Below are 26,157 nucleotides of genomic sequence, written 5' to 3'. Positions count from 1 at the left end.
GAGTGTGGGTTTGTGCTGTCCCCTCCTGGAGCCACTGTGGTGGAGCTGCCTGTGCTCCGGAAGGTGCTGCTCTCACCTGCTCCGGCAGCAGCCACAAGTGTCCTTGGGCTGAAAGTGATCTCCAAACAAAACGCCTGTGAAGAGTGGGAATTCCTGAAAAAGCCTCTTCTCTTTGCTTAGAGTTCCTGTTAAGTGGTGTCTATTCCTGGACAGATTACAAACACTGAAGACAGTTGTTGCCACATTTAAAAATAGTCCTGGAGGAAGGCTTAACTGTTCCCTGACCAGCAGCAAACTGTAACAACTATTCCTAGATCAAAAAAGGTACCTATTTAGTAAATCCTAAAAAAGAATGAAAGGATCAGAAATATCTCCATGTGGCATGACTTCAGAAGTGTCACCCCCACCCAGCCCTGAGTCTGCACCCAAGCAACTATCCCAGTGTTGGAGTTCTGGAATCAAATCCCCAATTTATTACAATGCTGTAGCAACACTAATTGCAGCGGTCCACCACTCACTTATGAACCTGTGAGAGCAGCAAGAAAATGTCCTGGTGTTAGAAGCCTCCAGGAACTTCCACGCACCCTGTATTGAACTCTGCAGCTCGTTTAAGCTGTGGCTCTAACATCAGGCATTTGTTTGTAATCTCTGTTTACAAGCAGAAGGTGTTACCTGCTTTAAAAACTAACACTCAGTGGAGCTGCACAACAGCAAATTCAGCAAGGGCAGCGTCCCAACCAAGGGCTTGTACACACACTTTGCGATAGCACCCTCTAAGGTGCGGATTCAAGGTGGTGCAATCAGACCACATCAGCATCCCTGGCGATGGTCTTACACAGGTATGGACGCAGTGTCTTTCACTGCATACCTGAGAAATCAGGGAAAGCTTTCATCCAGTAAATAAACTCCCCTACTGAAATTTAAATGTTGGTGCTAGCCTTACACAAGTCTATCTTCAGTGGTTTAAAAGTTTATCCAAGTCATGCTGGCTGCTGTTCTGAGAAATTTCACTTCCGAGTTCAGTGTCAAGCCCTGGGATCACTTTTCCAGCCAAGCTACTCTGTGTGTACAGTTACACACACAAGTGCATCCACACAAGGTGGGAACCTAAAGGAAGCATCTCACAGCCTCAAGCTCTCAGCATTCCTGTTAGACTCACATGGCGCCACTTGACCAAGCAGCTAAACCCACCTCCTTCCAGCTTGCAGTGAGAGCAACCCTAGCCTCTGACTAGAGCACTCCATCTTCTCTGCCCTCCTGGCTTTTCATATTAAATATAATGGAACTGTATGCTAAGGGACTATTTAAAATACCTTTCCAGGAATAGTCTCAAAGAAACACTTCCCTTCCTATGATCACGTTTTACAAAGGCCTTGTTGAACTGGTGGGGTTACAAGCTTAGTCCTGCCTAACACCAGGGGAGGCACAGCTCCACAGCATGTGGGTATAGCAGCAGCCCTCTTGTTAGAGGGCAGAAATGAGCCCAGACACAGACTCCTTGTTCATCACAGCATGAAAAGGGCCCTGGTTTGTTCCTCTTTACCCCTCAGCCATCCTGACTCCAACCGTTCCCTGACTCTGCCTGCACCAAGCTCCTGCTGGAGGTTTCCCCTGCAGCCTCTGACTGCTGCTGATTTCCTGCTCAGCTCTGACTGCAGGGATCAGTTTGCAGCCTCTGACTGCAGGCTTTTACCCAGCCAGACTGACTGCAGGTTCCAACAACAGGCTCTGACTGCACACCCAGACTGACCTCACTGCAGGGATTCTCTCTGTCCAGGATCCTGCTTCTTCATAATTCTCCCACTCCTGTTTCCTCAAGGTTCCTCTCCTTCATAGTTCTTCCTCCTTCAAGATCCTCCATAATGATTCTCCCTCAGCAGCTCACCCACTCCCTTTTATCACACTTACCTTTATTGGCCACAGCTGTGACTCATCAGGGCCAGGCTGCATTGGTAATTAACACAGCTGTTACTTATCAGGGTGAGGTCACCTCTATTCCCTTCTCCTACCCCTGGGGGGGCTGGTAGGAGCATAGTGCTGGAGCCACATTTGTTCCCAGATACATCCCACCCAACAGCTCCCAGCCCTGCACAGCACCTGGAAAACCAGGGGAAGCAGCTTCCTCAGGGGGACATTTGATGAAAAATGTAGCAGCAAGAAAAAGTGATGAGGACACCAGGTAGCTGTGGCACACTTCAGCCTTAGAAATTTTGGGAAGATACCCTTTCTGAGCAGGTCTTTATCTTGGATATAATATACCTGTGACTTTCAGAAAAAAATTCACGGGATGTACTGCATATAAAGCATGTGTATGCTTTTAAGATATAAACACTTTTCTATATTCAAGTATGATCGGTATGAAAAGAGTTTTAAAGCAAACCCTGTGCCTTTAGGTTGTGTGCGCAGGTACACAGACACAAACCTTTCCTTTGGGCAAATGCTCATCTAACCTGATTCATGCTGCAATAATGTGCAATTTTCTTGGAGCCAAGCACTGAAGGATGTGCTATTGCATAAGGAAATCTCTCATCTTCACTTTAAGTCATTCTTTTGTCATGGGAAATGTAAAACAATTTAAAAATTAAAATATATCACAGACTAATGATGAAAGGTCTCATCCAAAAGCAGTGGAAAAAGCCAACCAATTTCATTTTATTTTGGCTTTATCTCAGATATTACTCTGATGATTCAGGACAAACTGCCTTGCCTTGAACAAAGGACCAGAGGGCAGGGCAGCACTGGGGCAACCAGCACAGCCCAGGTCTCATGGAAGGAATTGCTAACTGGATTCAGGCAATTCCTGCTGGAAAGGGAGCAGCTTCCTGACACAAAACCTGACACAGCTCAAACTGGTTTCTCTAAAGGAAAACAACTGTAAGGTATGGAGCTCATATGTAAGCCAGGACAGAGTCCCGAAGACTGTAGGAACATAAAGAACTCTATAAAAGCAAGGGGAAGTTTAAAGTAATAGCTGCAAAGAATCTTGAAAGCAAGCTAGTCCTTTGAACACAGAACTGCTGTGGGCAACCAGATACAGGTTTACTACACTAAACACAGAAACAGTCTGCCCTTAGACAGTATCAGAAGAAAATCACATCTGTTACCACAGAACACCTCCTTCCCTCTCAATATTCACATAATGCCAGGCTGGAAATGCACAAGCAGTCTGCTTTATACCGACTGAAAGTTGAAAAGCAAGCTCTTCTTGAACGTGAATTCTGTAATCAGTAATGATAATGAAACACTGGGGTGGGACTCAATTCCGTATCCACTCCTTATCCTAGAAATACTGTCAGGGACTGCCTTCCTCCTCCCACAACCAGGACAACATTCCACTCCAGGAGACCAGGAGTGAGGAGCTGCCTTTCCAGAGAAGAGGAGGAAAGGGAAATGGTTAGGACAGGGCTACAGGTGTCTGGAACTGCAACACAAGCAAGAGACTTAAATTTCTTCTGAGCAGCTTCAGTGCTATTCTGGGACAGAGTGAACTGCTCGGCGCTGGTGACATGCAGGAAATGACTCTGGGGCAGTAATCTGAGCAATCTGTGTTGGAGTAGGGATGCCACTTTTGTCCCTCTTTTGAAGATCAGTCCATGCTCTGAGACACCAGCATCAAAATACATTTTTGATGATGTACAGTCCAGGGCCACGGGGCAGCACTGGACTGAACTAGTTTAGGGCCGTTTGTGAATTTGTAATCCCTTTGAGACTGCAGTTTTGGGGTTTTTAAGGCTGCTTTGGTAATTGACTCATTAACACGCTTGCAGGAATAGGCATGGCAGTATGAGTTCAGGAGTACCCTAAAGGAAACATACCACTGTCATTAAATACTTGCCCTGCAGGAGGGCGGGCAGGGCCTACAAGAGGCTGGTATGCTCTTTGTCTTAGGTACCCCCCAGGAAACTTGCTTTTAGTGACTTGTAGGCTCAATTTATTCTGCTGGCCAAACAAGGGTGGACAACACCATAAACAGGGACAACTTGCCAAAGATCATTCAGGAATGGGGTGCCTGTACCTGCAGCCACATCTCCAAGGCCTCGGGTCAGGGTCTGCCACCTGGAAGATGCTCCCTGCCACATTTGATCACAACCCTCTGCACAGTTTTTGACTGGAGGTGAGAAATAGGCACGGCACTCTGAAGTGGCTATGAGCATATATTGAGGCTTATTGAGGCATAAATCCAGGAAGCCACGTGTTCCGGTGATTTCCAAGTTCACCTAAGCTTTATGAAACCTATTTTTTAGCCAAACAACTGTAAATGAGCAGTGTCTGGTGACATTTTATTACATTTTCCCTTATTATGCCTTAGTGGTAAATTGTTCTCGCCAATCAGTGTCGCAGTATCAGAGACTCTTACAGAGAGTCACCTCAAGAAACCAGAGATAAGAGATTTGACTGTCTCTGCAAAATGAGCTTCTTTGCATTTTTCAGTGCAGGTCAGAGTCCTGATTAAAATAATAAACCAACACAATGATCAGTTAAGAGAGTGGAGAAGTGGGTATGCTGTCAAGACTAGCAACCATTCTATAGGAATAAATCAAAGTAACAGCAGCACTAATTAAAGAGTAGTTTACACTCCGTGTTACACAAAGTACTGTTGAGAATCATGTTTTACAGTGATGCTATTAAGGATATTTACATCACAATGATGTGGAAGAGCACACCATCAAGGATTTTTCTTTTCCAGCTACATTCAAAATAACATGAATATTTGATATATTAATTTACAATTACCCCACTCTGACAGAAGAGTATCCACCCATGGAAACACCGATTTTTTAATGGTGCTAATAATGAACAGCACATTCATAACGTTTTCAAAGGCTGATGAAGAAAGCAGGAGCTTAAACCCACAGATGTTTATATCCCCTTCCCATATATCATGGTTAAGACTGTTGTGAGTATAACTCACCAAGAGCCAGTCAGAAGACTATGCCTTTTATTTCCATTTCTAAGAGGTTATCAAGAGCTCACCCACTTTGCCATATGGGATTTCTGGGGGTTTGCTTAAAGAATACCAGAAACCTCTTGTTGTGTCCTCCTTCTCTCTCATCCATCACTTAGGAGCTGGCAGGCACCATTCACCGTTTGGAAAGCAGGCCTGGCGTGAGGGTGGCAGCTCATTAAATGCTGTTCCTTGGAGCTAATAAACTCCCATTAGCTGAATCCTACGTTGCAAGCCACTGGCAAAGCTCAGACCTCCCTGCTGCATTCCCTGGCCATCACACAGCACAGTGCACTCCAGCAATTAACAGGAAAACTCATGCAAATTCTGTTGATACTGGATATAGAGCCGTGTTGCTGCACAGTGGTTGTCAAAACCATGTTTGCTGATAATAAAAAGTTCCTATGCAAGTGAGTGAGGCAGCCTGCAGTCTCTGTGTTTATTGTATTGCAGTGTTAGGGGCTCCCAACTCTGAATATTCATGGAGGGGAGTTAAGCCCTAATTTTCAGATGCCAACAGTAGCTGATGTTTAGTGTTCTTGGCTTCTGGTAGAGCTTTAGGTTGTATGAGAAATAAAAAGCTAGACATACAAACCTTCTTTAAAGTAGCAACTGGAAGGAAGGCTCTTAAAAAGGGCACATTTAGGCATCAAAATGAAAGACATTCAAACAACTGCATACTTGGAGGGTTTAGAAGCAAACAAAACACTCTAGGCCCTAATTCTGCAAATGTTTATACATATGCTTCTCTAGCTGGGAAATCAGTATTTTACTAATTTACTCATTACTATTTTATATCAGTGCTTCACTTTCAGCATTTCTCTAAATGCTAGGCTCAAAGCTTGGTGAAATACTCCTAAGCAAATAACAGAACAAGGGTAAGCTGGTTACTCTGGGGATGGCTCTGTGCCCTGTGAATGAATCTAAAGGTTCACCTTCCTCCAGCTTCTGTTACATCTTTTTAAAAGCCTCACTCATTGTTTTCAACAAACTGTGAGAAAGACAAACAGACTGGATGCCTGAAAGGTCCATCTGGAACAGAGTCACCAGGGGGAAGGATGGCACACAGAGCTGCAGCTCTTTACAGCGGCCTGAAGCACATCAGGGAGGAGAGTTCCTGGGAGATGGGCTTTCCCACCTCTCCAGAACATCTGACAGAACAAAATCACTGAGGGGCTGCTGACAGCCCCAACATCCTCTGAGCACACACGGGGCGTGCACTGAGGTTTGGTCTGTTTGTGTCAGCCACCAGATGAGAGCAGAAGTGCCACAGCCATGGAGCAGCAGAAGGCAGCACAGAGCTTGAAAAGCCTGGAAGAAAACCCACAAAAGGCACAGAGCCTGCTGTACATTTTAAGTGCCCCATCAACTTACTGAATTGTGTGCTCTTCTTCCACTGGGCCCTGAAAGGAGCTAAAATACCATTTTCTACCAATAGCCAAACAGTTATTAAAAGTAGGAAACTGAAGCTTTTCATAGAGCAGGCTCTTGTAAGTCTATCCTATCCCATCTTGCTCTTCTCTCTGGTCCTCAAGAACTAGTTTCTGCTTTGCAGAACTCGTTGCTCTGGTGTAAGCCCAGAGTCATCAATCTGTGGCTTTCAGGTGCTCTGTGATTTTCAAATGTAATCACAGAGTCCTTTCTGGTATTCTTGTGTTGCTAAGGAATGTGTAGTTCTTATCCCAGGCTGAAGTTTCTCACCACAATCCTATATTCCCTAGGATGAACACATTAATTAAAATGTCACTGTGCCATTTCTTTCTGCATGAGACCATGGGTTTTTCATTTTAAGAATGCAGCAACAAAGGTGGGAGAAATGCAAAAGTGGCCTGTGGGAAGATGAGAGCATTGCTAATTACATCTTCCACCTGCCTGCAGTCCTGAGATACTACTAATGAAATGTAAGAGTGAGATCCAAGGCAAGCAACAGGCTGCAAATGGGATCCTGGGCACTTCCCAGCTCCCACAGAACCAGTCTGGATGATTTCAATAGCTGTTCATGCTTTTCAGCTCTCAGTCACAAGGCTTGGACAAAAGACAAAAATTGATTTAACAGAGAGTGAATGTAATGCTCTGCAAGTAGCTTAGACTGCACCAATTAATCAATTACCCAAGTACATTCCACTTTAATACATTCATTACTATTCCAATCTTTTATCAACTGCTTGTTCCACATACAATGAGGTTCCTGCATTTCTGTGTAAGGAACAAAATTCACTTTGCAACAGAAAAAGACCACTTCCATTGCCAAACAGGAAGAATCAGAAGTGTGTTGATGGCTGTATGATGTGAACAATCCTGTAACTGACTTACAGGCCATGCTGGCACTTGCTGTGGCTTTGTTTGATACACCCACTAAAATATTGGAGATTAGGAGCAGGAACTGATCTGAAGGATGTTTTTGCCTTCGTGTCTCGGTTTGGTGAACGCAGCTGAAACTGCTGCAGCCAGCTACTGCATTTCCTAGAATCAGGAGCTTTTTGAGCTGTGATTTTTTTAAAACATCTCTAAGAGCGGAAATAAATTTTGAAAACTGTGTGCAGCACCTCCAAGCTTTCAGCTGTTTTGCTTCCCTTGCCCCCTCTTCTGGCTCTAACTCAGGGCAACTCCATTGCCAAGGGAAATGGCCCCTTTAAAGCAGCAAAAACCTCTTGCCCAACTTTAACAGGTGTCAGAGTATGTCCATAACAATTCTGTTGCTATGTAATTAACAATTAATTTTTTGATTCACTTAATCTATAAAATGGGCCAGCTGGATGTGACCGCCACAAGTCTTTGACTGTGCAGAAATTTCTCCCATTTGCTCCCATACGGGAGAGCTTCTCCCAGAAATAACTGAACCCCCGTCGCCAGTCAGGAGGGTCCTTCTTTAAGGCCCCCTCTTCATCAGTGAGGAGTCATGGTGACAGGGGACCAGGGTGTGGGGTGCGAGAGGAAAAGTGAGAGCTCGCATTGAAGGTAAAAGTGGATCAAAAATTATCTGCAGGAGTGAGAAAAATGCGTTTGTTGATAACGAGTGCGGTGTTTGATGTGCGGACGTACTTCACTATCTAGCCTTTCATCAAGAGCCAGAGGATTTATCCTTCAGGCAGGAGAGATGGAACAGCTTAAAATGGTTAGTGACCACAGAAAGGATTAGCACATTATTATCTTTTTAATCCACAAGATTTACTTTTTCAGGATTTATTGGAGCTAATACAAAAGTGATTAGTGTTCTGGTTTTGCCAAAGTAAGAGGTTGTTTATGACTCCATTCCCACACATGGCCTGTAATAAACAGATAGTGCTGCCTGGAAAGTGGCCAGCAACAGAAAGTTGCATCTTCTACACTGTATTCACAGAAATAGAAATGACTTGTACATTTGCCAGTAAGTCCCAACGAGGACCTTCTAAAAGTAAAGCAAAAGTATGTTACATTATCCCACCCTGCAAGCACACAATAAAAGGTTGTGTGGAAAGTTCTTCAGCTTTTTTGCATTTGCTAGACGTGTGCTATTTTTACAAAAGTGGGATAAACCAGCCCCAGCATTCCAGAATCTTGGCCAGCCCACGAGACATCATGTCCAAAAAATGTTGAGATGTTAAAAATAATCAATGTTATTTTTTGTATGTGCAGTCGATCTTCTCAGAATTTAGGATTCGTATTTTTCACTTCTGCTCTGCCTTTGTGATGTCTGGAAATGGATTTGTTTCTAAACGGAAGCTGAAATTCTCAGGCCATCACAAAATTTGAGCACCTAAGGTTTTCAGAAGAATCCTCAAACTGACTTTCACGAACCTGTATATGTAACTTAGGATGTTCAATTTCATTTTCAGAATAGCACAGGAACCTGAGACGCCAGGATTGTGCCCTACCCTTTCCAAACTGGACTTGTGTTCCTAGTGCATACAAGTTTAAAAGGTTCTTAGATGGCTAACTCACACTAATGTGAGTTACATGCTTCTGTTTTTAAACATGTGGCCATCACCACCTTTCGAAAACAGGGGTTATTAGTTTAGATCTTTGGCTTTTGAAAGTGACCCTTATAATACTGCCACAAGAAGACAGCTGGTAAGCTGAAGGGATAGATAGACAGACAGACATGTGCAGAGAAGCAACAAGGCAGAAAACTTTCTTTTCCCCATCTTATTCCTTTGCAATGAGTATCTTTACTAAATCTCTCCAGCATGTAAATGCTCCTTTAGGAATAAAGATGCTAATATTGAAGGAGAAGAAACCTAGCTGTGGGTTGATTCCTTTAGTTCTTCGTTCACTGTGAGGACAGCTTCCTTTTCTTCTCCTTGGTTTGGACAGCACATCGAATGTGCATTTCTGCAGAGCTCTGGATCAGGTCAGGGTTTTGGGATGTCTGTTTTCCTTTAAAGGTTACTCCTGTGTTGCAATCGTGGTATCTCAAGTGGATGTTCTGGGCTGGCTTCAGGCCACTCAGCTCTCAGCCTGTGAACAGTGTGACTTTGGTAGCATGGGGAACGTTCCTGACCTGCAGCCCAAATGTTTGCTCAGTGCCTGGGGAAGCCTCTGTGGCTCATGCCGGGTTCCCTCACTCCACCTCCAAGGGCAGCTGAGCCAGGAGGCAGCTGGGATTTCCATCCCTGGGCTCTGTGCACAAGGCAGAGCTCACAGCCACCCTGCACCCTCAGGCTGCAGAATCACCGAATTCTTCATGTGCTGAGGTTGCCACTTTCCCCTGTGAGGCAGCCCCTGCGCCAGTTCACCCCACTGCACCAGGCAGAGCACCCCAGAGCGGTTAGGGAAATGCTGGAGCCGCTCCTGTCCATCTGCATGTCACCAAAGTTATAAAGAATTTAAAGTGTAGTTTAAATCAGCTGTCACTCTCCTTCCATTCCCTGTATTCATTTCATACCCGCATCTTGGTTTCCATTAGGATTGTTTCTTGCAGAGCAAGGCTTTTAAAACAACACTGGGAAAACTCCCGCAAGGATTCAGGTAATATACTTCCCAATCACACGGCAGACAGGTGGAAAACATGAAAGGAAAACAGTCAATAGCTGCTTGCTATCTCACCCCCTCTGAACTGCGAGAATTTCTTAGGGAGCTGTGAATTACTCCCCTATTGTTCTTGCTACATTATTATTTTGAAGTGGCTCATGCCTGTGCTATTTGGTTGGCTGCTTTGTTCGCCTTATCAGTTTGCTGGGTGATGTATAATTAAAAAAGCCCTGTTTTACCACCTCACTCACAGATCTCTTTAGATAATACACGAAGTGTGAGAGTAAGAAAAACACAATGTAAACTTCAGCCGCTGCAGCTTCTTTGTGCATTTACTGAAACCCTCCCTTTTGGCATCCATGTCTCTCTCCTTGAGAATGGGCCTGTGCTACAAAAGCCGATATTTGTTTCCCGGCGACATCTGCATGCATGACAGTGCGTTGACATAAGAAAGCACAGCCTCTGGTGGCACAGGAGGCTGGAAAATCCTCCCCAGCTGCTCAGCATCCACCGTTCCTGACAAAATCTCCCAGGAGGTGCTTGGAGATACACCTGGAGATGGCAATTGCAGATTACAGCTAGACAATACGTTTCTAAGTGCCGGGCAGATAACTGTCATAGACAACAAACTCAACACCTCCTTCAGCCCCAGCCAATGCCACCTGCAGCCCTTTCTCCTCTCAGCTCTTCTTCAGAGCCTTAGTCGATGTGACACATTTATGCCACCTCTGTCCTCTCTAACACAGCCTTTTTTTTTTTCTATCACTGAATGCTCAGCTCCTGTCCAGGCTCTTCTCATGTCTTGATGACAGCATCTCTCCTTTAAGAAGCAATTTCACCCTTCTCTCTTTCCTTCTGAATTCCACTGTGTGACTACTTCCCTAGCTCACCACTCGAAACAATCTTTTTTCTTCTCCCTGCATCTCATGTCTCCTCATCACATCAAATAAAAGCAAATTTTATTCACTTTCAGGATCTTCCAGAGCCTATCATTCTCTCATACACTATTTATGCTTTCTCCCACCTTCAATAGGGCCGTCATGCCACCTTTCATCAAACACCAGATCCATTTTCAAACATCTTTTGTTCTTTCCTCTATGCTGTATCTCAAAGATGTGGACATCCAGCAAGTTATCGCATTGACCTTTCAAATCCTTCCCCTCAAACCCCCTTTGCCTTCAAATAGAAAAGAAACTTGGCTGTCTTGGGAGCTGTGGATGTGCAGAACTGGTGCTCCATGAGAAGCTGCTCTGTCTCCCTGTCTCTGCTTCATCCACCTCCCTGGGTCCACTGGTGGCCTCCTGTCTTGATCACATTGAGCTATTTAGCACAAGGGCTGATTTTTTTCACTCTTCTCCTAGGAGTTTCTGAGCTACAACTGGAAAGTGCTGCTCACAGGTAAGTCTGCTGTAAACTGCTGACCTTTATGTTCTAGAAGAGAGTAGCTCAGGTCTACACATTAACCATCTACAGAAATTTAGATTTACTAGCAAAACTGGGACCTAAAACAGAAACACAGCCCCTAATTTTGAAATGTCTATGCTTTTCATAACAAGTAAAAGAAAGCTCAATGTTTATTGAGGATATTTTGCTGCTGCTGTTTAATACTGTCTCACCATCTAAACCTTGGTAATAGGTCTGGTAATCCTTCGTAAAAACCAGGCAAACCACATTTCTGTAATCCTTTTAGGGTGCAAAGAGCTTATACAGCACCAGCTATCACAGCTCAAATGCTGAGTGACAATTTATGAACAAGCAGCTCACAGACCTGTGGTAACTGGCGCACCTGAACCATATCCCACATCCTGTCTCTGTGAGGAATAAAGGGAAACCATGGCCCTCACTGCCATGCTCAGCAGGATGGTGGGTTAGGCTTCAGTTCCTTTCCACACTATCAAGTGAAGCAGAGGTTTGGCCACAAGTGTCAGTTTGGGCACTTCAGATTAGCTCTAGGTGGCTGAGATAAAAAGAGCCTGTCAGCTTAGTGGTTGAAGGCACTCCGGTATGTGGCACAAAGGGATACCAAGCTCAGCCAAAGCTGAGAGGCACTGTCTGAAAATGGAAAGAAACCTTCGCTTGAGGGCTCCTAACTGTTGTTTGGCTGGGGGGCATTAGGCAGGAGGGTAGAGAAGTAGGTCTGCAAGCTTTTTGTTTCTCTTCCCTTCTCCAGATACCAGGGGACAGAGCACCTTGGAGAAAAAAAAAAAAAGATTAAACAATCTTTTTCAAACAGCTGCCTTGCAGAAGGAAGGCTGCTACTAAGGTGTTTGGGCAACGGTAGTATTACTTCAAAGTCAAATTTAGGGGCAGGGTGAGTAGGGCACCCCAGCATCACAGTTAATAGGGCAAAGACACCTTTTCCCCCAAGGTGTCACGCTGCTCTCGGCCAAACCAGTAGCAACAACTAAGAAAGGTCTGTTCTTCACACACAGCTTGCACTGGCTTAACTGAAATCAGTTTTGAAGTCAAGTCAGTTCGCCAGGTATGAAATCCCAAGAGAATGTACTTAACTTAGTGCACAGACATCAATTTAGCTCATCTGAGTTACTGAAGTAGGCTAAATCAATACAAGGCACTTGTAAATGGATTTAAAAGAACATTCATGTGGGGTTTGTTTCAATTTAACAGGTTACGTTAAGGAGCAATTTTATTTAAACCCGAGCAAGGTTTCTTTGTTGGCTATCCTTAAACCCTAGATTACAACTCTAATTACTCACCTAAGAAAGTAAAGAGGAAAGCAACCCTTCCGTGTATCTCTGAGAGAAGTCCCCTGAGCAGGGAAACACACAGGCAGCACCGCCACTTCATCCTCAGGAGCAAAGCAGTAAGGTTGGACAGGCACACTGACAAAACACTTTTTTCTATTTATACCAGAGGGTAAATTAGCAGATTAATATTTACTTCCAGCCACTGCTACCAGCCTGAAGGGGAAATGGAGCAGAATGAGGTCAGCAGAGGTCATAGCTCATTCAACCCATCAGTGTCATCAAATTTGCTCAGCAGAGCTTTGATTACTTTTCCAAACTTCAAGGCTGGTTTGTGGCAAGGCATTTTTCTAGAAAGGGAGGAATAGAAGGCTTAAAACTAAGGCCATGTTAACATAATAATAAATCTCTCAACTAGCAAAACTATTATCTTTATTTGGGAAGCTGAATGCTTCTGAATATTAAATCGAAACCACTAGCTCTGAACATCTACAAGTCTTGTTGCTGGATGAGGTGGGGGCTGCAGTGAGGTTTATGGAGCTGGCACAGGGCTAACTGCACAGCCCATGGGATTAAGCTGTAATGCATTCACAGCCATTAAAACATCCCTCTCAGCTCTTCTTTGACACACAAAGAGGAGCATGATGCCCTTGCAACCTCACCCTGTGCATACTTTAGCTCTGTGCCTGCTTTTAAGGCATCGAGCCTCACTCACAGAGCAGCCCTCTCTAAAGCAGGAGAGCCTCTGAGCCCGGCTGCTGCTGCAGTGTTTGGGGACTGTCACCTCCACCTGCCAGCAGCCCTGCAGAGCACACTTGGACCACCACTTCAGGAAGCATCTTCCTGTGAGCCAAGGCCAGCCAGAGGCAACCCCTGGAACGGGGACTTTGACATCCAACTGAAGAGTGCCATGGGGGGGGAATTCAAAATATTAGGGAGCGTGGTATCACCATTTCAGAACAAATCACAGTTAATTCCTGCTTGGTCACGGTAGGACTGGCAGGACACATCCGTGCTGATACACCAGGCTTTGGATGTCCTGCCAATGCCAGTCAACATCCAACTCTCCCAAAGCACAGCTTGTACCTGATGATTCAACATGAAGGAAAATCTTTTATCAGCCCTGGGGGGCTCCTTCTACAGCCTAGGACACATTCAGCTGTGTCCATCGACCATGTTTGGGGCAGGGTGCTTTGCCTTCATCCTCCCTGTGTTTGCCTTACCCTTTTCTGCACTAGGACTTTTGTTGTTATTGTTAACGGTTGACTCTCCTCCACATTACGTTTTTTATTAGTGTTTGCAACACTGTGCTCAGGATAAAGGATCTTTAACTGGCTGAGGTTTGTAAAGAATATTAGGGGAAGATGACTATTTGATAGAAAGGAAACTCACCAGAGATGAGAAAGCCATCTCTTGGGCTACGTATCCACTGTGCTTCCTGTACAGTTCTAGTAAAGAGGAATTTCAGGAGGATTTGGCCTGGGCCCTCAAACCAGGGAATGAACTCAGTCATGACTTAAAGTCCACCACTAGTTCAGGTGCACTTATTTGATGTTGCTTTAGCTTAGCAAGAAGGAACCAGAATGCTTTTATAAAACAAAATTCAATCTAAAACAGATTCAATTATTATTGTTCAATTAACATAATTTGTTTGATTGAAAATATAAGTTAATTGTTAGAAGAAAGCATGAAAAGCTCTTAAATAAGCCACACCTTTTCATTTTTAAAAGAAAGGTGGTGCCTGCCTAGCACTGTCAGCACTTTTCCCCTTGTTCTTCCAACTGTTCATTTCTCACAGAAGGCTTCCCTGCCAGACATTTTTCAATTTTAAAAATGCTCCCCAAGAATCCTCCACTCATCCTGACTGTCTACACACATGAGGCTGGAGGGGAAGAGCAGCAGTTGAAGCAAGAACATCTTGAACCTCCCCACGTAAAACTCATCCTGCCCTTGGGTACTCATACCCCAGAGTCATTTTGGAAGGTGAGTGACCTTCCTGCTGATGGAACCAGCATCCAAAGTTTCCACAGCCTGTAGCATCAATCTGAATGCGTGTCCAGCCAGCCAGTTAAAAAGCACCAACAGAAAAAAAAGCCCCAAGCAACACCACAATCTCCTCCCTCCAGCGTGGCAGGCAGGGATGCCTTTGATGCTGCCCTTCCTTCTGTGCTGCCTCCCCCCCTCCCGAGTCAAGAATTTCAAACCCAAAGCACGTGGCTCCGCTATTTCTGACAGGCAGAAGCAGAAGTCAGCTCCCCAAGGAATTCCAACGTGAGCAGAGCATTTGTACAAGGGCTGGACGGATGGATGTGCTTTCACTTCTGAGCCTTAAAGAAATGAGAGTACATCTATGAAAGTTTCACCAAGGAGAAAAACAATGAAATAGGAAAGAAGAAAAAAAGGCAAGGCAAAGGGGTTTCAGAGAAGACAGCCCCTTGAGCGATTTCCAGACATCAAAGAAAAAGGCCTCCAGCGTGTTCTCCTCATCTGATACCTTTGTTCCCCCACTCCACGCCCGCAGGCATGTTCCTCGTGAAGCACAAAAGGCTCCTGCAGCCCCCGGACAGCTCCGTGTCCACACATATTACCTGCCTCCAGCTCTGACTCCCTCACGCTGGCACTTCACACCTATCACAGCTCATTTTCCGTGGCTGAAGGCAGGTGGGACTGACCAGGGAGCCTGCAGTCCCAGAGAACTCCAGCAGGTCTGTATCCAACAGCCTGGCTGCTCCTTCATCTTCCATGCAGCTACAGTCCAGGTGAGCACTGCTGTTCCGCCGTTCCTGCTGGGACACCTGCTTGGCTGCTTCCCACTCCCCCACCTCTGTTCACTCTGATTTCCCTGCTGCAGGGCTGCATTTCTGTTTTCCTCCTTCTAGTCTCTTTCTATTTTCTCTTTCTATTTGCCCTCGAGGTTACCCTTTCCTGCCCATCTCTGGCTTGCCTCTGTGTGTTTGCAGAGGTGCAGGGCAGATGCCTGCTGTATTTCCCCTTTTTACACAGCACACCCACGCCCAGCTGCCTGGAACTGCTGCCCTTGGATGCATCCCGGGCAGCACCTCCACTCCCCCGGGGCAGCGATTCGGGAGCACACGAGTCAGGTCAGGAAGGGTCGATTGCAATTGTCAGTCACTTGACCATTGTTATCATCAGCTCCCTTTACTTTCCCCAGCCACAGGAAGAAGCTCCTGACTGCAAACCCCTTGCTCCCCACCAGGGACAGCTGTTACCTGCGGGCAGATTCGGAAGCAACCAAGGGTTTTCCCCACCCTGGACACTGCAGGCAGCACCTGTCAGTGCAGCACTGCAGACGGCCTGAGTCTGTTGCACCTTCTTTTACAGACTAACACCCAACACATCCTGTTAACAGCAGTGATTCCCTCTCACATCCCAGTGGACAAGGCTCGTGTGTTTCAGAGAATCTCTCAATGACCTGCTGCCCAGTGCTAGCTCTGCACTGCCCAAACTGCAAATACCCCCTGGGGGCTTTGGGGAGACTCGTCCCCATGCTGGGCAGGCTGAGATTTTGTGAGACTGCAGGAAACAGGCTGGTGTGCAGCCAGGGAACAAGCAGGCTGTGCCGGAGCCTTGCCTCTGTCAGCCTACGTGACACTCACCCCTGTGCCGAGCGTTTGGGGGCTGCTCTGTCCCCCCTGTCTGCAGGGGCTTTCCTGCAGCTGAATGCAGCAAAGGAAAGTTTTTGGTTCATTGCCTCTCCAGTCTCTCCATACAGGGTTTCCAGGGAATTTCTCTCTGCAGCAAATGACATGAAAATGAACAGGCATCAAAATATCCTAGGGACAGCAACTACTTCCAGCATGTAAACCTAGGGGTCTGATCCGACCTTCTTTGAACTCAGGACTTCTTTCTTTTTGCAACAAATCATGACCTGAACCCAAACTTACTACTTCTATAGGCTGGCAAGAAAAGCTAGGAAAAGGAGCTCACTCTTGGACGTGGGTTTAAATGCAGGTCTGTGAGGATATGATGCTCTCCACACCCCTGTGCAAGGTCACTGAAATGCCTCTGCTGAGCTTCAAGTTCATGCGCTGAATTGACACCTGATCCCTAGAGTTTTGTGCCATTTTGAGCCCTAGAAGTCAGCAGCTCCACAGAGCTGGAGGCTGGTCCCTCTGCCCCACCAGCGGCTCACAGCTCATGTCCCCAGTGTGGATGGTGACAACTGGACTATCCTGCTCAGCAACTTGCCTTTGGCCAGGGAGTGCAGATAGATTACATTCCCCATGTAACACAAGACTTTAATTACTTTACAAAAGCACAAAATTCCTTGTCAGCTATAGCCTGTCAGAAGGAAATGAGAAAATCGATGAATTCAGAAGACTGTAGAGAGAAAGAGGGGAAAAAATAAAAAAAATAAATAAATAAACCCCAAACCAAACAAAAAACGCTGAAAGTAATGTTTCTTTCATTTATCTGAAGAAAATATACTACTGGAGCAGCAAGGATTTAAATGTCTAGAACACCTAGTCCAGACTTAGCCTAGGCTGGGGAGAGCAATCCAGCTGCTCCTTTCTTTCCCAAGCTGCTGGGAAGCCGGGATATCTATTTGTTCAGCAGTGCTGTCACTATAAACTGTACAATCCTTCCCGACTGTTAACACTTACTGCACTTCACTTAAGTTATAGCGCAGCTCAGCTCAGATCTGTCTGCCAAAGTTGGATATTTGGAAATGTCTCCCATTCCTGACCCATGTGATTGAAATGGAGGGATTACTCTGTTCAGATGTTTAACTCCCTGCAAAGCATGCAGACAGAGAAATCCCCGTGCTGCTGAAGCTCTTGAATCACAGAAGCCAGGCAAAGCTACTCCGTTACCACAAGGCTTCAGTGTTACTGGATTTATCTTGATTGCCCACATTTCCAGAAAGCTAAAGGGTGTTTCACACCTCCAGAGCATGGAGAATTTCTTGCTCCATAATTGAAAAATGCACAGATAGAACTACTGCAGAGAGGTGAAAGAGAGAAATTGCCAAGGAAAAATAGAATGAGTGGTGTTATTATTTTACATGGCATTATCAGGTAACAATGGCAACATACCTAGATGTATTTTTAATGACATTTAAACTAACATTTGACAGTGTTAAAGTTGAATCCCACATCACACCAGATCCTCTCTGAATAGCATTTTCAATGATACCCTCAAAATTGGTCTAATTAAAACAGGCAAGCATTATTTGCTCTGTTGTAGCAGTGGTGTGATTCACAAAATAAAGCAGCAGATGTGGAGAATACTGCAGGGCTACGAAGGATTTCCTCCATCGACCCTAGACCCAAGTCTTTACCTGCTGACCCTTCTTTACCCTGCAGCCACATAATTAAGACTCTGAAAGCCCAAGGAAACATGCTTCTGTTTGCAGAGACCACAGTAAAGACAGGAATGATCTGCTGGATTATTCAGCACAAGCACGGGGCCCACGTGGTGTGGTCAACACCGTTCCCAAAGCCATCAAGGCTGGATGCTGGCTCAAGGATCCCTGGCCAGAGCTCCCAGGGCAGACATGCCTTCAGTCAGCTGTCATTAGCTGGTATTAATCCTGGCAGAGCACCCTGTACACAACATCCTTAAAAGGTCTTAAGTGGATGTTAGACACCAGTTAATTTATAAATTAAAGTATGAATTAAATTATCCACTGAATGAAGTAAAGGCAATTTAAATTTCAGTTCATTACAAAATCAAAGCAAGTAAGCCCATTTACACCAGATAAGGATTTGGCCTCTTCTCTCCTCCCCTTGATTTTAAGCCCTGCTTTGTTGCAGGAGAGGCTGTGTGACATCAAGTTATCCTGCTGCACAACAGTACTGGCTCATGTCAATTATGCTGTGCATTACTGTCAATAAGATGGTTTAGACCTTTTGCAATAGATGTGACTCCCAGTTCATGTGAAAGCATTCAGGGGGAAGGGGAATACCAGCACACATGGGGGGACCCTTTGAATTTCCAGTTTAAAATATTTACCAGTATATCATTATTCGGATGAGCTTTTTGCTTAAATCCTTGCCATAGTCATTCCAAACAAGGTTGCGCATTTCTAACCCTATAGACAGATTTGAAAACAGTGAAGTGCTGTGAAATAAAGGAAACTGAGCATAATTTGTTGATCAATGAGTTGCAAAGAATCACAGACATTAGTTATACTATTTAGCAAGAAAAAGGCATACCAAACCCTTCAGAGACACTGCGCAAAATTCTAGCCTTGCTGAAATTTAAGAACCAATGTCCCACCATTGTTACTGGACAGAATAAACTCGAGAATAGAAATTTCACAAGGCTCAAAATCAGTATTTATTTCTGGCCGTATAAAACACAGGGGTTTTTTGCCTTGCTAAGACCTGTGAGCAGTTTTCTGCCAGCTGGAGGCACTTGCTCCTCAGCCTGCAGGTCGCTTATCTGGGATTCCTTGGGGCCACATCTGCAGCCTAGGAGAGGCTGGAAGCATTCCCAGGCATTGATGCCAAGTGGCAGGGAGCAGTGCTCCCAGTGCCACCAGGGCTGGGTGCTGGGCTCTCCCGGCTGTCTAATCACACCTGTGATGTCTGAGGAGAGCAGCGGCTGGAACAGGATGATTTTTTTTAAATGTTTTTTTTTTTTTTTTTCCCCTGGGAAAGAGTCTAACAGGGAGAGAAAAGCCAGACATGCTCTAGCAGGCACACTTGCATTTATGAACCTGAGGGCAGCCACAAGCCTCTCTCCCATTGGGACAGGGTGAGCAAGGAGCACTCAGGGCTGGTATTTGCTTGTCCTCAAGGTCTGCGGCACCACACTGAGAATCCTCCACAGCCACACTTCCCTTGGGAAAGGAGGTGTTCCTCCCTCTTCTTCCCAGTGTCTAGCCACAAAGCTGTGCTGGATCCCGTGGGCCGGGCAGCTCCGAGGATGCCGGAGAGGAGCACGCCTGGGCAGTCACAGAGCCGCTGCGGCTTCTCCTAGGGAGGACTCCTGCGGCAGCCCCGCACGCAAAGGCGCCGCAGGGATTTTTAAACCAATTCCTCACGCCTCCATGTATCCTAGCAACCCCTCTCCGAGGTTACAGATGCGATGCCTCGCCCACCTGTTGCACAGGCAGCCTGAGGCAAGTTACACAGCGCTTTCTTCCCGGCTCATCCCGAGAATCCGCCGCGGCGAATAAGGAATGCGAGAATGTGCCACCAGGGGGGTCACAGCCCGGCACCCCCGGACATCGGGAACTCCTGGCATGGCTCCTGCATGTCCTCCAAGGAAAGGTGCTGCTGGCACAGGCTTTGTGACCAAGGCAAGAAAAAGGGGGTGGCCTTCATCCCTGCTGCAAGAATCCCTGATGTGCCATCACTCGGGTCCTACTCAGACATCTAGGCACTATTTCCAAAAGAATTTTAGGTCCAAAATAGGCACAGCCAACAAAACTTGACTCCTCCCATGCCCTTTCCTCCAATCTGACTGAGCTGTAATATAATTGCAGTAAATGAGCTTGTTAAGGAAAAAAACCCAGAAAACTGCTCGAAAAGCAACCTATTAAGGAGTGATGCCACTCCAAAGTACCCTTTATCATTTTCAGTTTCCTGGGGGGGGGTGGGGGGGGGGGACTGAAAACATTATAGAAAAAACCATCAAACATTAAAATTTTGCTCGGCAGAAAAATAAAAACCAAATTGAATAAAAAGTTTAAGGATATAAAATCAGTTACAAAATCCTGTCAAAGAGGAAATTTACAATTTTGCAAACTTTACTTGCTACACCTGTGAAAGTGGTCCTTTCTTTATGATTCTCCTGCTCATCAAATTAGATTTCCTTTGTTTGGCTATCACCGATCAAATGGTTTAAGCTGCAATATATCCATTTCTCACTGGAACCTCAGTTATCTTAATTTATCATTCACTTGCATTCCTGGAACACAAACAAAGAAACACCCCTAAATATTTTGCTGTGGGTTTGTTTCTTTTTTGTGTTACCGCAGTTATCACTGCTAAGTCCACTTCATTCTAATATATTCAAAGAATTCAAGGGATGCACGGAAGCTGCTGTCCCCAAGGCCAACAGGGAAGATGAGATTGTTACTGCCCAAAGACACATCATTTGCTGTAGATCTCTCTTACTCATCTTCACAGAGGAAAATGGGGGATAGTTCCTCAGTGGTCCTGGCACTTGTGAGTTATTCCTCTTTTCCCCTCTCAGGCAGATAAATGCTGCAATGAGATTTACAGCCATCAGGTTCCCTCCGTGTTTGGAGTGCTCCAAATGTGAGCACTGGTGGTGCCCTTCCACTGGGTGAGCCGAGGTGACCTGCAGTGGCTCCTGGGCAATGACTGGAAGAAGCTGGCACACCTTCTCTCTCAGCACATCTCAGGCTGAAGAATACAGCCAGGATGTCAAACCCTCCTTTTCACTGTGAGGCTACTTGGCAGCTCGATCTGCACACTGAGACGAGTCCAGCTGAGATGGCAGCAGCCACTTCATTAGTTCAGTGTCAGTTCAGTTTTGACATGGTTGTGGAACCATTGCCTAAGTTTTTATAACAAATGAGAACAGGATTTTTACAGCTAAGATTTTTTGCAAGTGTCACATGCATTTTAGGACACAGTCCTGGGCTGAGCTATACAAACAAAACTCCCTTGTGGTTTGACAGACATCATGAGTGAGAATTGGATCATGTTTTCTGTGTGAGATAAAACTAACTGCCTTCACAGCTGTCATTTTTTTTTTATAGTGCAAGGGAGGGAATTCAAGCATTTAAAGTTACATTTAAATATGAAAACTTGATAGTCATATCTGGCAATAAAAACACAGCTGTTAACAACACACAAAATACTGCAGAAAATACTCAGCACAGGAGACTGAAACCCTGTGTCTGAGGAGAATCTGCAGGTGAGAGCAGCTTCCTCATTTATTTAACACAGGGACTAGGGCTTGTGTTTGTCTGCTGTGTGGTACTAGGCAGAAATACCCTCAGGAGCCTATCCTCCCGCACTGCACGAATGAAAAAAGAATTTCTCCAACTCCTGTGAACAAGGCATAAGCCCTGGAATGACAATTCTTCACAGGCAAGACAAGAGCCATGCAATATTTTACTCAAGTGGAAGAGATGCACGATTCAAAGCCAGTCTCTTCAAATCTGCTGTGGACTTGAAGAATGCGAGCTCGCGGGGGCTGCTGCTTCTTCAGTTGAGCAGCTCACCCGTGGTTTCTGGGGTAAACCTAAAGAACAGGTTCAGATACAGCCGATCCATCACAGCCTTGCAACATCACCAACTCCCACATCCACCAGTTATTTTTATGCAGCTACTAGTGCTAAGGATGTGCCAGGAAAATTAATGAAGTATGAACATGCTCTGGGGGAAGAGCATGCGCAACAAGAGGCAGGTTGTGGGTTAAAATAGCCTGGTGCATCTTCACCAGCGCACAAACTGGGCAGAGAACAGCTGCTGGAGAGACTCCGGCGTGTTATCTAGAAAACATTAAGAGTATTTTCAAGCACACACTGGCTCACATTCAGCACCCAGAAGCTATTTTAAGTGCACCGTGGAGACAAGCTGGTGTTTTTAGGGCACTTTTCTTCCAGAAGACAACAATTCATTTCAAGTCAAATAATCCCATCAGAGGCCTTTGTAAACACCTAAATGAGAAGAAGTGGCTGTGATGATCTCATGTTGGGAGGGATTCACGGGCTGAGCTAAGGCCGGTTTGCTTGAGACACTGAAAAAGAAAATGAAACCACTCGCTGGGCAGTTTTAGTGCTGTGTCTGTCACGTCACAGCAGCTCCCAGAGGGCGTCTCTGGAATCTGAGGAGCTGCCAATTGGCACAGGGAAGCTGGTTCAAGAAGAAAATTTGAGCACAAGCCTACAAGATAATTTTTTTTTTTACCCTACTGAGCAGCAAAGCCATGGCTAAATGAGCCCTAAGAGTACAACTCTCACCTGGCAGAACCTCCTCAGACCCATCATTTTCTGGCCTTGGCCTCACCTCACCTCTCTGGCTCAGTTTCACCCAGCCTAGTGTCTTCACAAGGCATTTTGAGACTCAAAGACCAGAAAACATATAGAAAGAGATAATGCTGTTATCACCCAAAGCTGTGGCTCTGTATGATGTGAAGGCACAGACAGTCACAATGAACTCCCTGTATCAGAAAGGTGGGATGAAATATGGGAACAGGAGAGGAAGAAATTGGATTACGACAGTGACAGAGTGAAGAGTAGTAGATGGCAGGGATTTAGAGACATTTGGGAAGCACTGTGATATTGGTATGATGGTCTCAGGAAAGAAAACTGTTAAAAATATTGCCAGAGGAAAGGGTCTAATCAGAGTCATCCAAAATTGGTTTGTTTTATAAAATATTTCAGGCCTTTTCCCTCCTGTTTTTGAAAGCCTTGCTGTGCAGCCTGGTGAGGCTGAACAGGGAGCTGTAAGCACTCGTGCTACTCTGAATACTGGCAGACAAAAAAAGCAGAGAGGGAAGGGTGCCTAAATATAGTTCAGAAGGCTCCCACCTTTCCATACTGAGGTTCAATCTCCACAGCCAGCTCAGGTCAGTGATTTTCAGTCAGCTTTCAGCCACTAGCAGATACTAGGCCACATCAAAATTACCAGAGTTTAGGGTAGAAATGATCATAGTTGATGAGGAACTAGGTATAAATAAAATACTTCCAGTGAACTCCCGAAGAGGAGCACTGCCTGCTCTTTATTGTCACGGTCCATTGATGTTTAGTAAGTTTTAATCTCCCAAACCACTGACTCTGGATCCTCAGATGGAGGAAATTAATTGTTGATTTACTCCACAGCATGATCCAGCCCTGAATTTACAGGTAAACATTAAGCTGTGGACTTTGCTTACATTTTTGGCTCAAAAAAATAAGCGCTTTTCTCACTCTATGTAATGCACTATTTTTGCCTAGGAAAGGGAGTTCTAAAATTAAATAAACCAAAGATACAGAGGCACAGAGGATGCTAAAGCTAAGGTAACTTGGCAGAAAATACCCAGCACCTGAAGCAACACAAGCAATAATCAAGGATCACAAGGAAACCAACATGCTCATGATATCAACACAAGAAAATAAGTTCACATACTCTTTCAACAACTGTTTTTCTTTCAAATATGCCCTTGCCATGACTCCCACAGGCAGCCTTTGATCATTATGGAGAGAAGTACTTTTGTGAACCAAAAAGAAAGAATGATGCACCAACAAACCCCTCCGAGAACACACAACTGCCAGGCTCTTGTGGTACTTCATTCTGCTGCAGAATGCAAGTGACTGAGGGCACTGGGGAAATACCCACCAAGCTCATTTTTTTCCTTGCAACTAATCCACCACATTTGCAAGTTTCACTTACCTGTCAGGTTCCTCAAGCCAAGTTCCCTGAGTCCAAAGTTCCCATCCTTCCTGTAGTTGAGGAATATGGCCAGAGCGTATCGCTCCTCATAGAGCTTGGTCCCACGAACGATGCGCAGGTTCTCCAGGGGCAGGTATTCAAACTGGTTCAAAGCCACCAACACGTAGCCAGTGACTTCCCGGATAGACTGAAAGGCAGAAATGGAACAAACACATCAGGCATGGTCCGCTTTTAATTGTCCTGAACTTCCCAGACAGTGGATGCTTTAGGACAAGATGCTGCTACCCAAGGAAAAGGAAAAAAAAAACCACCCAGAAAACAAATTCTGTTTTAACTTAATGATTTCAAGCACATTCCTGTTTCAGTTTTAGTGAGTTTACTGCAAGTAGTTGTTTGAAAGGTAGAAAATGAAGTAGCCATTTTTACCAGTTTCTTGAAACTTGAACAGAAATTCACTGTAAGGTATTAAGGATTCACAAAAGGATGACTTTGCACAACTCAAAGCAGAGAGCAGGTCAAAGGCCTCTGCAGTACACGAACAGAATCCACTGGGGCAATGCCACAGCTCAGATGAGACTGTCTGTCTGCAAGTAACTCTGTGTTGTACAGTGTATTTCAGGGTGGGACCGAGGGGACACAGCATGGAAAACACCTCTGGAAGAGCTCAGCATCAAACAGGAGCAGATGGGAGACAGGGGGGCTAGTTTGGAAGAAGAACTAAAGATAACACACATCTGTATTAACACCCATTTTGTGTACTTTCAAACGGAACCGATGACTGAACAGTTGCAAAGATTCATCTCCAAGTTTCACCTGGCAGTGCTGGAACCACCCACACCCACATATCCCAGTCTTCGATCAAAACTGCTACCCAGACCTTTAGCAAAATGATTGCTGCACCTTTGAGTTGGCTGAAATCTTCGTTGGCTTTAGATGAACTGCTCAATAACCCTCCTGCTTTATTCAGGAATAATATTCAGGAATTGATTGCCTGGTCTGGAAAGGGAAAAATCACCCCAAAACCCAATAACTAGAAAAGGTTTTTCAAAGTCCAAAAGCCTAAGAAGTTGTAAGGGAAAAAAAATTCAGAACACCCAAAAGCAGAGAAATATGCTCCCTTAGAAAATAAAGTTCATTCTACAGAAATGAAAGAAATGGCTTAGAAATACGCAAATGCCTTTGAAAAATATAATTTCAAAACTGAAAATGACCCCACCACCCTCAGGAGGACTTGGCGCAGGCTGAAGGATGCTCCTGGCCAGATCCTGGAGACAGAATCTCCATGTTGGAGAGGGTCTCTTGAGTCTGTTTCTCAAAGCTCATCTAACCCCGTGCCTGCAACCACTGTACACTCGTGTGTTTGTGTGCGTGTGCATATTTTAATGGCTAGAAATTGATACCACTGCTTGTGTGCTTAAGTGCCTGCCTGCACGTTTCCCTTCCCTTTGGCAAAGTCAATACCTTAAACAAAACACTGAAAGAGAAATCCTGCTCGGAGTGACGTGCCCGGACTACAACCAACGTGACGGGGACTCCAGTCGATACCGAAATAAAAACAACCCGACAAGTAACAAACAGCAGGCAGAGAATTCAGCCTGTCCTACGTGTATCATTAATAAAGAAAGGCAGCAGTGGATTTGCTTTGCCGGTTCAGCTCTTTGCCATATTTAAGTGTGCACAAGCCTTTTAATTAGGCTTATAAAAGCCTGCAAGGTTATTAATACGTGTGGCGGTGTACATAAGGAGTGATTTCTCGGCCACAAAATCGAGGTACTGGCTGTCTTTCCGAAGTCAAGCATTTGTACTCAGCTGATGCTGCTGGAAAAGCTGTGGAGCCATTTCCAGACTTGCTTGGCATCTAAACAAAGCCCAGTGTCCTGACAGGACTCTGATGAGAGCCCAGTGAGTGGAGGCAGGTTGAGAAGTATGGTTCAGCAGCTAAGAATTAAATGTAGAGCTGCATTATACCCTGGGAAACAAATTTCATTATAATCAGAAGCTTTACAGCACTTTCATGATAGCTCTTTGCCTTCAGACATTTGAGCTTAGCCAGTTTGGTCAGGAATTTGCTTTTCATCATATGCAAAAATTTCTTTCAGCTGGCTTTTTTTAGCGTCTCCTCAGAATTCAGGAAATACTTAAATTACACTCATGGCTTCAGCTTCTCCACTGATATTCTAGGGACACTGTGATTGCTCTAATTAATTTAAATGGATGTTTAACTTGGAATTGAGTG

At 45.2% G+C, this 26,157-nt stretch overlaps 1 protein-coding gene across 4 annotated transcripts in view; it reads right to left on the bottom strand.

Annotated features, from left to right (window-relative positions):
• Positions 1 to 26,157, bottom strand: part of ERBB4 (erb-b2 receptor tyrosine kinase 4) — a 552,534-nt gene that overhangs the window by 245,971 nt on the left and 280,406 nt on the right. For all 4 annotated transcript variants that reach the window (XM_066189450.1, XM_066189451.1, XM_066189448.1 and 1 more), the window contains exon 3: positions 23,922 to 24,108. In XM_066189450.1, coding sequence (XP_066045547.1) covers positions 23,922 to 24,108 — 187 coding nt within the window. The remainder of the gene's footprint in view (positions 1 to 23,921; positions 24,109 to 26,157) is intronic.

The sequence above is a fragment of the Chamaea fasciata genome, unplaced genomic scaffold (assembly GCF_029207755.1).
Source record: "Chamaea fasciata isolate MVZ Bird 193981 ecotype frontalis unplaced genomic scaffold, bChaFas1.0.hap1 SCAF_8, whole genome shotgun sequence".
NCBI lineage: Eukaryota > Metazoa > Chordata > Aves > Passeriformes > Sylviidae > Chamaea > Chamaea fasciata.
This window is presented reverse-complemented; position numbering and strand designations above follow the sequence as displayed.